This window comes from Protopterus annectens, chromosome 7.part0 (genome assembly GCF_019279795.1).
Source record: "Protopterus annectens isolate FY-2018-M chromosome 7.part0, PAN1.0, whole genome shotgun sequence".
Lineage (NCBI taxonomy): Eukaryota > Metazoa > Chordata > Ceratodontiformes > Protopteridae > Protopterus > Protopterus annectens.
Window position 1 is genome coordinate 1,710,848,305 of NC_056739.1, and position 18,542 is coordinate 1,710,866,846.

General features: G+C 36.2%; 1 protein-coding gene across 1 annotated transcript in view; it reads left to right on the forward strand.

The window, feature by feature from the left end:
- LOC122807193 (aldehyde oxidase 3-like) overlaps window positions 1–18,542 on the forward strand; it is a 1,326,697-nt gene that overhangs the window by 906,981 nt on the left and 401,174 nt on the right. Inside the window, exon 28 of the mRNA XM_044078243.1 lies at window positions 17,871–17,999. Coding sequence (XP_043934178.1) covers window positions 17,871–17,999 — 129 coding nt within the window. The remainder of the gene's footprint in view (window positions 1–17,870; window positions 18,000–18,542) is intronic.

Here is an 18,542-nt window from a genome sequence, read left to right on the forward strand (position 1 = left end):
ATTGGAGGAAATACAAGGAAAATCAGGTATGTGTCTTTAGTTTTAACAACATACCTGATTTCCCTTGCATTTTCTGCATGGTGTCTCTCTTGTATGTCTGGAGACCGGACTACAAATTTTGTTTTTATTTCTGTTGAAAAAAAGTTAAAATTAAAGAATATACCAACGGAAAAAAGTCAGGGCGACCGGACCTTTTTCCATTGGTATATACAACGGGCACGCTGGTTGGGCTGGCCAATCAGCGTGTTTGTTTTAGAATGTTAATGGCCAGTCATTGTATAATATTAGTTATTTATTACAGCTGAGTAGTCAATTAGTCCGACTGGGTAGAGTGACTTGAAAGCAAACATACAAGGTGAAAATCAAATTACGGTGGTCCAGCTCAATGCCAGATGTTTAAATGACAAACTGCCTCACCTTGAGGCACTCCTGAATTTGGAAGGCATTCATATATGTGTAATCATGGAAGCCTGGTTTAAATGCCCAGAAAGCACTCCTTCTATACATGGGTTTAGTGCTTACCATGTGTTCAGACCCAATGGCAACTGTGGTGATATATCCATATTTGTCAGAGATAATATCACCTCTAGACAAAATTCTCAGAGACCCACAAATTGAACTTCTCCAAATCATACTAAACAAACTCAGATACTGACCTAATAAATTAAAATTCAATGGACCAGATTGTTACTAGCCCAACTACAAAGTTATTCTTGATGTGGTAACTTATAAATATAGTGCCATCGTGCACAAATCCCATAGTAACTCTCTCTCTCTCTGATTAAGTCAGACCATAACCTACTAACTTTTTCCTTCAAACTACCTAAACCCCTGAAACCAATATGTAAGAATTTAAAGACTTAAAGCACACATATCTCAAATTCTATGATGAAATCTCGAAATATACTTATAACAATATCACACAAGACACTGGCTCAGCAGTAGATGTGTCAATGAGTTTTATACCAATATAAATAAATGTATAAAATTGTCAGTCCCATTAAGATCCAAATATAATGGGAAAATTAAAAGCAAATCATCCTGGTTGTCCACTGTCATAAATAAAAGCTATAATAAAAGGGAAAAAATCATTGGAGTATACAGTAGATCTAAAGACCCCCAAATGGAGGAAAATATTAGAATGTGACTAAGAATTAAAAAAAAGACTATCAGATCTACTAAGTCAGCCCTTGAATTCAGGTTGGCATTCGAAGCCAAGGACAAATACAAATTCTTCTTCAGTTATGTTAGAAAACCAAGGAAAAACACCCAACAGCATACATACTAAATGATAAAACATTCTCAGAATCCTGTAGACATTGCCAATATCCTAGCAAATACATTTAGTAAAAATAACACTCCTGAGATGTCTGTCCAAAGTCCTACAATCCCTGTAAGTTTCACCCTGCCCCTATTAGCACCAAAGAAATTGTACTAAAAGTGCTACCTAAGATTAAGAACACTTGCTTCATACAACCAGATAACATAACCATCTGTTTGATAAATAGGAACAAGTACACCCTGGTGGAGCCTCTACATAAACTGTTTAACCTGAGCCTGGCTACAAGCTCACTGCCAGAAGTATGGCATAAAGCACTGGTGATACCACTCCATAAAGGTTACCCTACTGCTGACCCCAGAAATGATAGACCCATTACCCTGACAAGTCTCATTTTAAGGCCATGGAGCACGTGGTAACATAACAACAGCATTAAAATCTCATCATACATGATTGGCAGCAATTTAGCTTTGTAAAAAGTAGATACTATTGAATGAACTTGGTTAAGTTCGAGAAGGTAACACAAACAGTTGACAGTGGTCACTAAGTACACAAGGCTTACCATGATTTGCCCTAGGCATTTTACACCATCCCCCATGCTGGAGTAATTAATAAACTAAACATGTTACAAATAGATCGCTATGTGATAAGATGGATAGAAAATTGGCTAAAGACAGAACCCACATGGTGGAGGTCGAAAGGCCATCATCAGAGAACATGAAGGAATCAGTGGTGTCTCACAGGACTCAGTGCTGGGATTGCTTTTGTTTGGTATTTACTTCTCTGATCAACAGATTACAAATCAAGACCTATGGCTAGCCAAGTGTGTAGATAACTACATACTGGGAGTCATTATCAAATCCCTTTCTGACACAGAAACTCTCCAGTAGGAGTTTACTCTTATAAATAACTGGTGTATTGAAAATGTGCTTAAACTGATGCTAAAAAAGGCAAACTGTCACATTTAGCAAACAACTCACACACTCCCACCATATAGCACTGACAATACCCCACTTCAAAATGAAAATGTAGTTAGAGACCTGAGACTCAATTATCTCTTCCTTGTTCTCCACATAGCAGAAATTGACAGGAAATACTTCTACTTAGCACAGCTGATTGCCAAGGGACGATCATCCACATCTAAAGAGGTCTCCTTGTATTCTGCACTGATCAGACCAGTTAGAAAATACAATGTCCACTTTGGGGTGTTTCTAACTAGACATATCAAATAGTTGGAAAGACCTCAAAGTTTCCTGACAAAGAAGATCATAGGCTAGCTTAAAATCCTTAACCTACCAAAAAAAGCTAGAAGAATTGTCCCTGTTTTCTGTGTCTTATAGGCTCCTAAACGGAGACCTGTGCTTTGCCTTCCAAGCAATCAGGTACCCAATAGTCCATAAATCAAACAGGATCACAAGTACTAGAACAAACAATCTAAACTTTCTTCAGCAGTTGAATAAAACAAGATGGAAATAGACTCCCCCTGCAGATAAAGCAATGTAATACACTTTCTTTTGTCAAATGGTACCAGAATAATTGAATGGGCATTCATAAATTCACCTCAAGCAAAACTGGTATAGCTTTCCTTTAGAACAAGGGTACAGACTAGGTAAGGAATGGCAAGGCATAATGGTTGCAAGATTTAGTACCTTAGAACGTCCTTTGATTCCAGTTCTTATTCCTGTGAAAGGAATGGAAAGCCCCCCCCCCCCACCTTTTTTATGCTTAACTTCTCACATGTGTTGACAGAGGAATTTGTCTCCACCTGCAAGACATACCACTGACATGGGGAAATCTTTTGTTTTTCCTGGAGGAACACCCCACAATCCATACAAGATGTTAGCAGCTGCTATAAAATGTGCAGAGTGTTGTGAGACTGTTTTCTACTGCCTTTCTTGTGAAGAAGAGAAACAGTATCAGTGCACATGGTTGATATGTTACCACCATTCCTGCCTTGAGATATATATATATTTGGGGAGTTCTGTCCTGCAGAATTAGGGCAAAACACGAGAAAGTGCAAATGTCATGTTATTTTACGTGATATTATACATATTTTACACACACACACACACACACACACACATATATATATATATATATATATATATATATATACATACATACATATATTATACTTATATTTTACATTTAAAAATATTTTCTGACTTTTCTCTAAAAATGTAACAAACATATTTAGATCACCCTAATGTGTTACAAATTGGTATAAACAATCAACAAATCAAGCAGTAACAAGCCAACACAGGTAGGAAATTTAATGTGTAAAGACATGTGTGCATCAGTTTTAAAAAAAATCTCATAATAACACAAATTCAGGAGGAGATGGTTGTACCTTTTTGGTACTATGCTTTTAAAATATGTTTAAGTAAGAGTAGAAAACACATTTCTCTGGCATTTAGGATAAATACAGAGTCAATGGTGAATTGGAGAACCAGGTTTTTAAAGTGTTGCTTAATAGCTAGTGGATTGTACTGATAGCATTAACCATCCATCCATCCATCCACCCGTCCATCCACAACCCCTTTTTCCCATTTTTGCACATGGGGTCAGGGTGTCACTTCAATAGTGGCAATCATCTAAAGCCAAGGTTTACACCGCCAGGTGGATAGCCCTGCTGCGACAGTACATGCACACCACACAGTCACATGCCCACTCATGTGGCCAGTTTCAACTGCCCAGTCCACCTATTGCATGTCTTTGGAATGTTGGGGGAAACTGAAGCACCCAGACAAAAGCCACATGAACACAGGTAGGATATGAAGACTCTGCACAGAAGGCATCCCAGCTGAGAATTAAACCAGGGAACCTCTTGCTGTGAGGCAACAACACTATCCACTGTGCCACTAGTAATAGCATTAACATCTTAGGAATAATTCCCAACCTTCTGGAACATTACCTTTCATAGTATGGATACATGGGCTAAAGGTGGGGACACATAATACTTCTCAACTGTCCATATTTTCACATAATGTCTGGATTTTTGCTTCATATTTTTGGTGTGTTCATCATAAAATGTATGGTTTTCTGGGAAACCACTGAGGACTGAAGTCACTAAATAATGACATACATTTGAGTTACAGCCTTCATATCCTATAGAAAATGCATGCTAACACAAATCTTGTTATTCTAGAAACTTTCTAAGTTTATAAGCACAATATTTAAAATCTGTCCCTATTTTTGGACCTTTGTCCCTCCATTATTTTAGACTTTCTCCAGATTTCTTGCCCTAAAAGGTTGAGAGGTATGTACAGCTTGCCAGTAACTTTAACTAAGAAGCTTATATGATGGTTAAAATGTGTTTCTTTAAACTTATAAAAATATATTTATTTAATTTATATGATTTGGCATTATTTGCCATGGGTATTAGTTAAAACATTTTTAACACTGAAATTGGGTCAGACCTCTTCAATGTGGAACAGACAGGAACATGAAGTTTTAAAATGATAAACATTCTTCATAAGGAGGCACACTTGTGAGGTATGATCTCAGGAAGAATTTGAGGAGGATCTGTCAGTGTTTATAGGATTACAAGTTGACAATCCTTAGAAAAACAGTTTAACTACTTTCTTTGGCTGGAGCTGTATAATTGTTGAGAATGGCTTAAAATAAGTACTGAGTGAAAATATATAATGATCTTTCTGAAAAAAAAAGTGCAAGCACTCTAGCTATAGAAGGTATGTAACATGTCTGTTACTTATAGTGCTTCCATTGTATGTTAATGGAGATGGGAAAAAAATATCATATGGGTTTATTTTAGTTTATTGAATTACCGGGTTGTTGAATGCGGGAACATCTAGGTGAGAACATTGAAACTTAAAAACATCATAAGATGTAAGTATTGCAATCCATATAATTAAAAGTAAGACAGGCTGCTTGAAAGATGGTGGGTGGATGGTGATGTTTGAGATGAGTGAGTTGATCATTCATTTCTCCTAGACCATTTCACTGAAATAAGCATTAGTGATGACACACTTCCCTGGTTTAAAAACTGTCACTTCTCAGTAAATTTCAACTTATCAACCTCTCCATCAGTCCCTCCATAGAAAGGTATCTCCTAAGGATCTACTGTAGCACCCCTCTTCTCCTTTTTTCTGTCTACATTAACAAATTCCCTTTTGACTTACCCATCTCCCCCTCTTGCTTTATGCTGATGACATGGTCCTATTCTGCTCCAGCCCTTCTGTCTCCTATCTTGAACTCAAACTTTAGGTTTATTTTCATACCCTTATTCACTGGTTCAATGATGCATAAAACAAAACAATGAGTTTTGCACCGGGCAACGTTCACTTGTGTCTCCAGAACTCTACAAATACTTGATCATCTAAATAACACTTTTGAAAATGTCACTACATTCAAATACCTAGGGATTGGGTTGGACCACTTCCTGAACTTTCATCGCTGTCTGGAATATACATACAAACATATTAGGTCTCTCCTATTCTGAGCTAATAGGATCTCCCCTTTTCTTTCCAGATTCCATAGGAATGCCATAGATAAAGGTATCTTTCTGGTATCTTTATGGTCTCTCTCTCTCTGATTGCTATAGCCTCTAAAAGAAATGCAGTCACCGTTCAATCCATCTCAAACACTATATGCAGATAATCAGTCTGCCCTCAGGAAATGAACACCAGTGCAAAATCATTGAAAAAGCTAATTGCTACATGTGAAACAATGTGCTGATATTCTACTCACCTCTCAGCTGTTTAAATGTATCAGGAATGAGACTTTCCCCCACTAGCCTCCAGACTATTCAGAGATCCACCAACATACAACCTTAGAAATCTTAACCACTTAAGTCATCTCTTTCAAACATTCCAAGCTAGGTTTCATTGCACAGGCCATGCTTTCTCAGTCTTTGGTCCCAAACTATGGGAATTGCTTCCTACTTTTCTTAAAGATTAATTCTCTCATCAATTTTCTGGTTGAATCTAAAAGCACATTACAAGACTGTTAAAAAGCCTGCCCTCCTCTGCAGAATTTAGACCTCAACACACACACACACACACACACACACACACACACACACACACACACACACACACACACACACACACACACAAAAAAACAAAAAAGAAACACCTGCATACCTGCATAACCAAGCCAAATGTCGATGTCATAAGACAGGGCACATCACCTAAACAACAACATCATTGCCTGTTCTAAGATTTTTTTTTATCCTCAACTCTTCCCTTCATTCAGTTAATCTTTTAATTCATTATTATAAATATTGATGACATAATAACTTTTTTTAGTTTTTTAAACTTCTTTAGGGTGCATAATTTACACAGATATAGTGATTTTTATTGTTGATATCAATATTAGCTTCTTGTTTCTGTCTATGTATGTTTTATATTATATTTGTTGCTTACCATCATAATTCCAATCACCTGAACTCTGCCTGAAATGTATCTGTTGTGACCAGTAAACAAACAAAAATACATTGTTTTGAAATTATTTGCAAGCAACCTGATTATGATTATTAATTCTGATAGTAGTTGATTTGGTTTATAAAGATTAAGTAGGGTTTGAACACATACATCTATTGCTGAATTTTTCCAGAATAAGTATTAGCAATTCCCTACTTGGCTAGCAATTGCTACTGAGTTGAGAACAGCATTTGAAACAGTCACATGACGTAATTTATGGCTCACTATGTAGAAATTTGAGATTCCTGTCTAAAAAAAGGTAGGTGTGCCGGACATGTATGAAAATCCTTCATCTTCTTTCTGGATCATTAACACTTTATCACAGAGCTTTCCCCTGGTTGAGACCCTAGGTTAGGGCACCCACTCTTCTCCATACCTCTTAACCTCTTAGTATGAGAAATTTAGACATAGACAAAAATGATATAGGTACAAAGGTTCAAAATCGGGAAGATTTTAATTAATCGTATTATAAACTCAGAAAGCTGCTAGACTAACAGTCTTTGTATTAACTTGCATTTTTCTGAAGGATATGAAGTCTGAAACTCAAATGTCTGTCATTAGTTAGGGACTTCCATTGTCAATGACTTGCCAGAAAACTATACATTTTATAAGGAACAGATCAAAAGTGTGAGGCAATAATCTGGAACTTCTGCTAAACTTTGGACAGTAGAGAGGTATACTCTTCCCCTTTGCTGTTTCTACTGCTATTCAATAAAAAATTCCATAGTTACCACATTCAGCAGTTTATTCTAGAGAAGCTAAAAATGCATAAACTTCAGTTCCCTGATGTTGAACTTCCAAACTGTTGATCCCCATAAGATGTTACTAATAGTGACGTTTCTGCTTGTACATCTGTACAGGTTTCTTTTGTGTGGGCTTTTCTATGTTCTCCACGTTTTTGTGACCATGGAGTTAGTATATATTTAAGCTGGTATAAGGGGTAAAACATGACCACATGAAGTGTTCAGGAGGGTGGGAGCTTGCCTCCTTTCAAAAACACTTTTTTTTCTGGGTGTCAGTGATCTGAAATGTGGAGCAGTGTGCTTCATCTGGTTGAAGTTTTGACTAATTCAGACAAATAAAACTGCCTTCTTAGCATTATTTATATTCTTTATCATGTCCCTTTTCCCCCTCACAACACATGGTAAAGAAACTTTAGACCTTCATTTTGTTATTGCTTGAAAGAAAAAAAGAAAAAAAATTAATAACTGGGAGAGTTGCAATGTGATTATTCCCTTCTGGCAGAAAACCCCTAAGATCAGCAGTAATAACTCACTATCTTCCCTGCTTGCTCTTAATCATGGCCTTAAACTTCTACAAGAATAGTCAAAGTGATGTAGTATGCAGGTTACATATAGTCCCTACGGTCAGCTGTTAGGAAAGCATTGCATAATATTATCTTAGTAATAGCATATGCATCATACATATTTCATTATCCAGCTCTAATAACTAACAAAGAAAAAAACGTATTTCCATAACATGGTAGTGGTAATAAACACCTTTAGGAACTTATAGAACATGACAATCAAATTTATAAAACCAGAATTGTGTTCCACAAAGATTTTTTTAAATATATTCATATTAGACATGCTATTTATAGTTGGAAAACCTTTTATTTAAATCACACTATTGAAATTGTTCTGTTAAGTGTAGTCAAGAATGTTAATAATGCTAGTTTTAAGCACTGTTACTGTGTTGGTGTTGAAGCATTGCGTGTTTATAAACCATTCAAACATGACTTAGATGTAGCATTACTAAAGTACATAAATGATATGAGTGCTAATCTATGTAAGAAGGGCCCCCTGTGAAATAATAGTAATAGTAAGACTTCTTCTTCTTTTGGCTGTTCCTGTTAGGGGCCACCACAGTGGATCATCTGTTTCTATTTCTTCCTGTCCTCTGCATCTTGCTCTGTCACACCAACCACCTGCATGTCCACTCTCACCTCATCCATAAACCTTATCTTAGGCCTTCCTCTTTTCCTCTTACCTGGCAGCTCCATACTTAGCATCCTTTTCCCAATATACCCAGCATCTCTCCTCAGCACATGTCCAAACCAATGCAATCTCACCTCTCCAGCTTTGTCTCCCAACCATCTAACTTGAGCTGACCTCTAATATACTGATTCCTAATCCTGTCCATCTTCATCACACCCAATGCAAATCTTAACATCTTTAACTTTGCCACCTCCAGCTCAGACTACTGTCTTTTTGTCAATGCTGCCATCTCCAACCCATATAAAATAGCTTGGTCTCAGTTCCCTCTTGAAATAATTGTAAAAGGTTGGAACCAAACATAACTATTCTATGTAGATAAGTCAATATAGCAAGTTAGAAACAGCTAATAAACAAAAAGAGCACATGAATGTGCAGTCAGAAAGAGAACTGAAAAAACAAAAGGCTCATGTAGTGTCAGGGAAAAAATGTAAGTCCACAAAAATTGATGTAAAACAAGACTTGTGCAGAGTATTTATTCAAATTCATCAAAAATGAAATGAAATGAAATGATTTGTACAATATAAAACACTGTAAAATGGTTAATGGTTAAGTGCTTTCATCCCTGACCATCAGGACTTCATCATAACTATATAACTCAACCACACTTAAGTTTAAATACCATCAAATAAATCATGTGATTCAAAATAAATGCCAGTTAAAGAAGTACCATCAATTAAAATTAATAAATAGATAATCTCCTAAACAAAATCCTTGGCTGAATAAGCAGGTGTCCATTCTCCCCATTTTAAAACTCACGAGTGCTAAACTTTAATAATGTAGTAATAAATATGAGAATGTAAATATTGGCTGTTAAAACACGCTCCTTATAAGGCAAAAGTATTAAAGTAAGAAAAAAGGGCAAAAGTATTAAAGTAAGAAAAAAGGGCAAAAGTATTAAGCAGTTTTTGCACATTGATGGTTCTTTGAATGTAATATGCATAGTTGTGCGCAAATTGGAAAATGTTGGAGAAGTGATGTATTACTAAAGGAAGTGATGTTAATTTAAATAGTATTATAAATATACTTGAACTGCATATCAGTTATAAGTGGCCTGATGAAGCCTACGGGTGAAAGCGCCAGCCAATCTGCTGTATACTGAATAAATATAAAGCTTTGGATTATTATCTTGGTCGATCCGTCATTTGTTGGTGTAATGAGGTGAAATGAAAGTTGCTTCTTCTAAATAAGGGATTTATTGGCCGAGAAGTGGAACGCTACTGACATTGTATTGTTTGAATACTGGTTTGCAAGTTTTGGTCGATAGTACGGAGCAGTTAAGCTGGTAATGCTTAAACATCTTAGCCCAGCTGGCAACGTTCTAAAAATTTGCTGAAAGAAGCTGGAAACGCTTCAGAACCATTGGTCTGTTTGGTAACTTTTTAACTATTTAACTTTTTTGCTTTTGGCGCACATATAACATATTTGGAACAGCGTAACAGTTGCGATACGCTGAAGTTGTACCTGACTCACGCTGGGAATTATTGGTTTACTTGGTAACTTTATGGTAACTTTTCAACCATTTACCTTTTTTGCTTTTGGCGCACAAACAACATATTTGGAATAGTGTAACAGCTGCGATACACTGAAGCTGTATCTGCCTCACGCTCTTTCCTTTTTTCTTACTTTAAACTTTAATAATGTTTACAGTATATATTTTTACATACTATTACATATTATTTGTGTGTTGTATTTTTATTTTGGAGTGCTATTTTAAGTATTTATCATTATTTATCTTTTTCAATATTTTAGCAAGATTATTTATTCATTGATTTTAATTGATGATACTTTCTTAACTGGCATTTATTTTGAATTGCATGATTTATTTGATGGTATTTAAACTTAGGTGTGATTGAGGTATATGGTTCTGATGAAGTCCCAATGGTCAGGGATGAAAGTGCTTAACTGCTAAGTTTTATAGTGTTTTATATTGCATAAATAGTTTTTTTCAGAAATATTTTTATTAAGTAAATATTTTTTGAAAAGAGAAAAAAACAGCAAAATCAAAAAATGCTCAAATATCTTAGAATGAAAAAATGCAATGAAGTTGAAAAAATAAACTAAATATAAGCATTTACAATATGTACAATAAATTTGGGACCATCATAATGATAAATAAAACAACACACAATCCTAATAACAGAGTAAATAATTATGAACATGAAGATGTCAATTTAATAAGGACCAAAGCCTTCAACCAAGGATTATTCCTTAATTTGCTTGGATACATTGTTCTCTCTTTTACTTTAGTTTCTTTGATTGTGACCTCCTTTAAAAGAGAAATAAAGTCTTCAAATTTTGATTTTGAAGTGGCTTTCCAATTTCTTGTAATAGTTTTTCTAGTTACAGCAAGTATAGTCCAAGTTAAATAAGAAAAGTCTTTCTTTTGTGTGTTTGTTCCTATAATATTAAAGAGAACCATTTCTTTTGTTAATATAAATGTATCATTCCATAATGCTTTGAAAAAATCTTGGATTTTTACCTTAAAATTCTGAACCATATAGCAATCAAAAAACATATGGGACCAATTAGCCTTAATTTGGCTAGTACATCTCCAGCAGCCCCAGACTTTTCCTTTCTCATTTTTGCAACTCTTACAGGAGTTATAAAAGATCTAAATAAAAATTTCCAAGTAAATACACTCCAATAGAGAGTCCAAGATGTGTTTTTAAGTGAGGAGAGAAGCTGAAATGTGTTTTGATATGTGGAGGCTATAGAATATTCTTTAGAAAAGAAGTTCCAAAAATTATTATCTAAATTTGAATAATCCTTGGCTAGCATTTGAAATATTTTTGAGATTATATTATTAAATTCACGTTGCTTATAAATAATTTCAAGTAAGGTTAGAACCCATCCAGGACATTCAGTTCAAGTAGAGTTAAATGAGTGAGAAAATTTAGTTTGCAAAGATATTAAAATTAATTGTAAATAGTTTAATTCATTATTATTTATATAGTTTAATTCATTATTATTTATATTAAACTCTAAAATAATAGTTTCAATAGAGTTACATGTAGTCCCATCAAAAATTTGGTAAGCATAATAAACATGTTTATGGTTTCAAGAGTTAAAAATATGAGGAGGCAGTTTATTCATTAAGTTTTTAGTTAATGAAAAATGAATTAGAGATTCAAACTAGTGTCTATAATTTATATTTTCAGTATTATCTTTTTAAAATATTTTTTAAGATTGAATTTAAATAATCAGACTCAGATGGGGAATTCATATATATTTGAATATACTTACAGATAAAAATCCAAAAAGGATTATAAGCATTAAATTTAATTGAGCCTAAAGAATTTAGTTTGTTAATGCTCAATAACTCAAGATGTAAAATTTTCCAGTTAAATACATACTTTTCATCTAATAATTCAAAATCATTTTAATAATTGCTGCTTTTATATAATTTTCTATATTAGGAAAGTTCACACCCCCATTTTTCCAAGGTCTAAAATGATAATTCAAATTCAATTGAGACTTATTTGGATACCATAGAGAGTTTATAAGTAGCCTATTTATTGTTTTTATTTGTTTCTTATTTGGTGGTAATGTAAGAGATTGCGCTATATATACAATTTTTGGAAATAAAGACATTTTAATAATTTATAATCTATCCTCGAATGAGATGTATATTTTGTTCCAGGAATCAGTAACCTTAGATATAGAAGATATTACTTTTTCATAGTTATAATTTATGATTTCTTTTGTAGTATCACAAATGTGTACACCTAAATTTAACATTGTATTAGTTTCTTTACCCAAATATGAAATATCTGAATTTATTGATTTTTTCTTATTAATAAAGATATGGCTCGATTTGGAACTATTGAAATATTAATTAAACATTTTTTTGAAAATTATCAATTATTTTCTTTAATTCTTCTAATGTTTGTGGGGTATTTGTAATGGTTTGAAGAATATCATCAGTGAATAACATTATTTTGAAGTTATATTCCTTATTGACTCCTAAACCTGAAGCATTAGTATTTGAATTAATAAGGATTGCAAATATTTCAGTAGCCAAATCAAATAATAAGGGGGAAAGAGGACAACCTTGTTTAGTTCCCTTAGTTAAATGTATGTAATTGGAAGTATGTGAGCTTAGTTTTTCATATACTTTATTGTTATTATAGATAAGCCTTAGTAATTTTATACAACTAGAGGGAAAATCAAAAGACTGTAGTACTTTAAAGAAATGGTTCCAATTCAAAGAAGCAATAACTTTTTCAATATCTAAGCTATTGAATAAAGATTCAGTTTTCCTACTATTCATTACATCCATTAGAGTAATTAATCTTTTTATGTTATCCAAAGTTTGCCTATTATGGAAGAATCCCAATTGATCTAAACTAATTATTGTTGGTAAAATTTATTTCATCAGTCAGCTGAAATTGACACGAATAGTTTATAATCTACATTAAGTAGAGAGGTAGTTCTATACACAGAATATTCTTGAGGATCTTTACCTTCCTTTAAAAGTGAAGTGATTAATGAATATTACCAAGAAGGAGGAATTTGATCTATGTCATATACTTTTGCAAAAACATTAAGTAAAACAGTTATGCTATTTTGAGGAAATAATTTATATAGTTCAGGTATTATTTCATCATTCCCAGGATATTTATTAACTGTAATAACTTTTTTGGGTAATTTCTTGTAAAAATATAGGTTTTAATAAATTATTTTTGTGAAGAAGAAATCTTTTTAAAGAAAGAAGAATCAATATTATCTAATAGATTTATCTCTCCATTTATATTAGGTTTATTTAAAAAGTGAATAATAAATAATTTCATTTTATTTGTGACAAATAAATGCATCAAACGAGTTTTGTTTGTATCAGTTTCAATGGAATTATGTTTTTTCCTGACACTACGTGAGCATTTTGTTTTCTAAGTTATAGATAGATGTTTAAAATGGAGAGTGCTGGAACATAAAATGACATAAATTCTCTTTGGTTTTAGCTATTGCAAGTTTTAAGCAATTACTAAAAATCAAGACTAACTTAACTGAGAAGATACTGATGATACATTAGAATCATATGGCACTCAAATGCCAATCAAGAGACCTACAAGGCAGAAACCCACTAGATCACCACAACACAGTACAAACCACAAGACACATAGCTCACCTACACAGTGTGCCCCTCAACCTAAGCCCCTAAGGCAAAACAGCTTTCCCAATACACTAATCATAGGTGACTCAATAGTGAGACACACTGATGTCCCACTCACTAGGTTGAATAGGCAGAAGGCAACAGTCAGCTGTCTATCAGGTGGCAGCATCCACCACATATCACACGCAGTCAGGTCACTCCACAACAAGTACAAGTATGACTCTGTCATTGTCCATGTGGGTGTGAATGACCTGAGACACACCTCCCTGGACTACATGAAAAGAGACATGGTGGACCTCTCGGATTATGTGGCCCAGGCAGGTATGACCCTAGCCCTGAGTGGCATCCTACCATCACTGAAAATGATACCTTAGTACAAGCAGAAAATGATTGATTCAACAACTGGCTATGTTTCTGGTGTCATTCTAAGGGGATCCAGTATCTGTCTGGTTGGGATGACATGACTGACACACCTTGATGCTTTGCCAGAGATGGCCTGCATCTATCACCTTTGGGGTTCCGGATACTGGCTAAAGCTCTTGCCACCCCTATAGTGCCTTTTTAGGAGGTGTTCCAAAGACCAAATTACTACCATAACAGCTATAAATAAATGCAATCTGAGGGTCATGTTGCTCAGTGCTAGAAGTCTTAATCTGAAGATGCACTCGCTCGAAGCACTCCTCAAAATGGAGAACATCGACATTTGTTTTGTAACAGAGACCTGGTTTAAAGCAGCAGAAACCACCGTTGTGCTACCAGGCTACAACTCATTCCACACCTTTTGTCCACAGAACATGGACTGACGCTCCAAAGGCAGTGGTGTCTCCATATTCATAAAGGATGTGCACACCTCCAGACAAGTAGCCCAGTATAATGCATCTGAGATACTTCAGTACAACTAACACTGGGTAAGATGGCGATTCAGGTCATAGCCTGCTATAGGTCCCCAACCATGTCCCAAGACTCTCACTCCATGTTCCTAAGCACCCTGGAAACTATTTGGGTCCAACCCAACACTCTCATACTAGGTGACTTCAACTACTCCTCCATCAACTAGGAAAACTATTCATGCACCAATACACTGGCCCAATGCTTCCTGAAATTTATCAATTACAATGCTCTGGACCAGATAATTTTTACCCCCAGTAGAAGAAGCAACATCCTTGACCTGGTTATTGCTAACATGGGCAACCATTACTCTACACCAGTAGTCAATTCCTCATTATCACCATGGAAATCCACATCTCATTCACACTCCCCACAAAGGTAACCACCATGGAAAACTTCTCCAAAGCTGACTTTGGGCTCCTAAAATCATAGGTGGCAAACTTCATGGCACCCATGCCAATAGAAAATAGAAGCATGTCTGAGGAATCATACACCAGTGCACTGTACGAACACGTACTGTACATAAATGCATGGAACTAGCCATTCCCAACAGAACCAAGATGCTCTCATCCAAAAAAAAGGAAGGAAATCTGGTGGTCCCCTGCCATTAATAAACTCTACAACAGAAGGAAGAAACTGCTGCAGAAAAAGGTGAAGTCCCAAGACTGGAAAAACTCCCTTATTAGCCTCAACAAAATGTGGAGATCCCTCATCAAAACCACTAAACCAGCTATGAAGGCAGAATTGCGGCAGACAGTAAAAACAACCACAAAGCCTTCCATAGTTATATCAAGAATCTTCATGGCAATACCCAGATTTGCTCCGAGTTACTGCAGAATGGTACCTCCTATACTGAGCCAACACATATTGGCAACATACTGGCCAACAGATTCAGTGCCAACTTTAACCCCCCCCCCAGAGGACCAATCACAATACCGGAAGAAAGACAGGCAGTCTGCAGTATCACTGCAGCACAGGTTAAAGCTGCATTGTCCGAGGCCAAGAATACAGCTTCCATGAGACCCAACAATATCTCCGTCTGTGTTCTACATGAACTACAAAGTGAACTGGCACCACATCTGTGTGCCCTGTTCATTCTCAGCCTCACCTCAGGCTTTGTACCTACCGAATGGTGCACTGCTACAGTCATTCCTTTCCATAAAGGGGAGCAACTACAGACCCTGGGAATTATCGCCCCATTAGCCTGATGAGTCTGATATGTAAGGCTATGGAGTGCATCATCATGGACCTAATTAACAAGGATATAAGGAATCTCCAGACTCTAGATCCCATGCAGTTTAGTTTTATGAAAGGTAGATCATGCTTGCTCAACCTGGTTGACTTCTTTGAGACAGTCACCAGAGCTGTGGATGAGGGTAAGGCAGTTCATACAGCCTACCTCAATCTGGCCAAGGCCTTTGATACCATTTCTCACTCAGGAATCATTGATAAACTCACCAAACTAGGTATCAACCCCTATATCACTAGGTGGGTTGCAAACTGGCTCACAGATAGAATCCACAGTGCGAAAGTAGTGGACTCCAAGTCAGACTGCCGACCAATTACGAGTGGAGTCCCACAGGGTTCGGTCCTGGTCCCTCTCCTGTTTGGCATCTACTTCTCAGTAGTCCAGGTCAACATTGCGGGACTCTGGCTGACCAAGTTTGCAGATGACTGCAAGCTGGGAACCATTATTAACTCCCCAAGTGATGCAGACATCCTACAGAAAGGCCTCACTGGGACCAATGACTGATGTCAAAACCTTGGCCTTAAGCCTAATGACAAGAAATGCGTCATCATCCCCTTTGGGAAAAGTCAGTTCCCACTAATTACCATATCGATGGGAGCCCACTGAACACTGAAGGCATTATAAGAGATCTGGCAACACAGGTTGACAGCAACCTGTCCATTGACCAACATATTTCCACTGTGATCAGAAAGTCCTTCTATGTGGAATATCTCATTACCAAGGGTTTTGCATCCAGGAAGAAAGAGGTCATTGTCTCCCTCTCTACTCTTCCCTCATTAGGCCAGTCATTGAGTATAATGCCCCATTTGGCATGTACCTCACTAGACACCTGGAACAGCTGAAGAGGCCACAGAAGTACCTCATGAAGAGGATCCTAGGTGTTAAACACATGTCCTACATGGACCGAGTCAAAAAACTCCAGCTATTCTTTCTCATATCGTCTACTAAGAGGTGATCTCTACTTGACTTACAAAGTGATGTCTGACCCAGCCCTGTTAGAAATGCTACATCTACAGAAATCCCAATCCCTCCACACCACACGCTCCAGAGACCTCAACCTCATAGACCTCAACCTCATTACCACAATCAACAGAACATACTGGAGGGACAAGTTCATAACCTAGAGACTGCCCATGTTCTAGAATAGACTTCCCATACATGTCAAACAGAGCACCTCACTGGCCCTCTTCAAGAGAAATCAAGTTCACCCCGGGGATCACTCCAGTGGCTCTGGGATCTAACATTGGGATGCACGATGCCAGGGTACTTCTATGGGCTAGGGTTGTAAAGGCTCCAGGGCCATTAGTCTACTACATACCTATGAACCTATCTTAATGTACTTATTGTTATATGGCTATGTAGATGGGTCCATGACTGTAAATTCTTCATAGGCATCTATGCAGTGTGTGTGTGTGTGTGTGTGTGTCTGTGTGTGTGTGTGTGTGTGTGTGTGTGTGTGTGTGTGTGTGTGTGTGTGTGTGTGTGTATGAGTGATATGGAACAATAGCCTTGCAGTCCACTTCTATTCCTTACTTACCTACTAAACTCTGTGGAAGACAGCAGTTCTTCATGGGGTCGCTACAGGAGTTAGATGTGACTTAGCAGTCTTCGATGGATGGACGGATGATGTGTGTATAGTTTAATTCAGTTCCCTCTCACTAAATTTGTTGACTATGAACAGGGTATGTAAATGTCATTTATTGTACTTAGATGTAATTTTTTTAATGTTTACCAGACTTGGAATTAATTTAATGTCATACTGCACTGGTGGTGTTGACTTTCACTTTAATAAACTATGTTATGGTAAAAAGAATTCTTGGTGCAATTTCTCATGTGAAATTTATTAGTAAACAACCAATTTTTAAATATACATTCTCATGGAGTCATTTGCTATCTTTAACAGATTGTAAGTCGTGAGTTGAAAATTCCTTTATCATACATTCACATCAGCGACACAAGCACTAAAACAGTGCCCAACACAATAGAATCAGCAGCATCTTTTGCTACAGATGTGAACGGAATGGCAGTGAAGGTAAATTGGAACATTTTCTTTTACATTCAATTTTTAAGAAGACCTTAAAACTATCCATTATTCACTGTTAGCAACTAGCATATCATATGTTTAATGTTTGAAAGCTGGAACTCAACTCACTCTTTCATAAGTTGTACACAAATCACTGCACAATATACCTATTGTACACTTTTTCAAAGTACATACACACAGTACAAAGTATATACTCAATATTCCCCTCCTCACATGGCTTACAGATGGCAGTACAAAACATACTCAATAACTAGGCCTTCATAGGGCCATTTCAGAGCACCACACTGAATGCTCAATGTCCATTTTTTCACTCAGCCTATACAAAGCACTTCACAGTGCTATTAGTGGCCTATTCTTCACCAGGCTTATACAAAGCATTACAAAATGTAACTGGTTTGCTCTTTCACAGCAGTTAAACAAAACACAACATGAGATACTCAGTGTGTACTATTTCACAGGTCTTACTTCTACACAGTATGGTTGGTGCCCATGATATAATAATAGTTTCAAAGAAGTTGTGAGCAGCCTGTG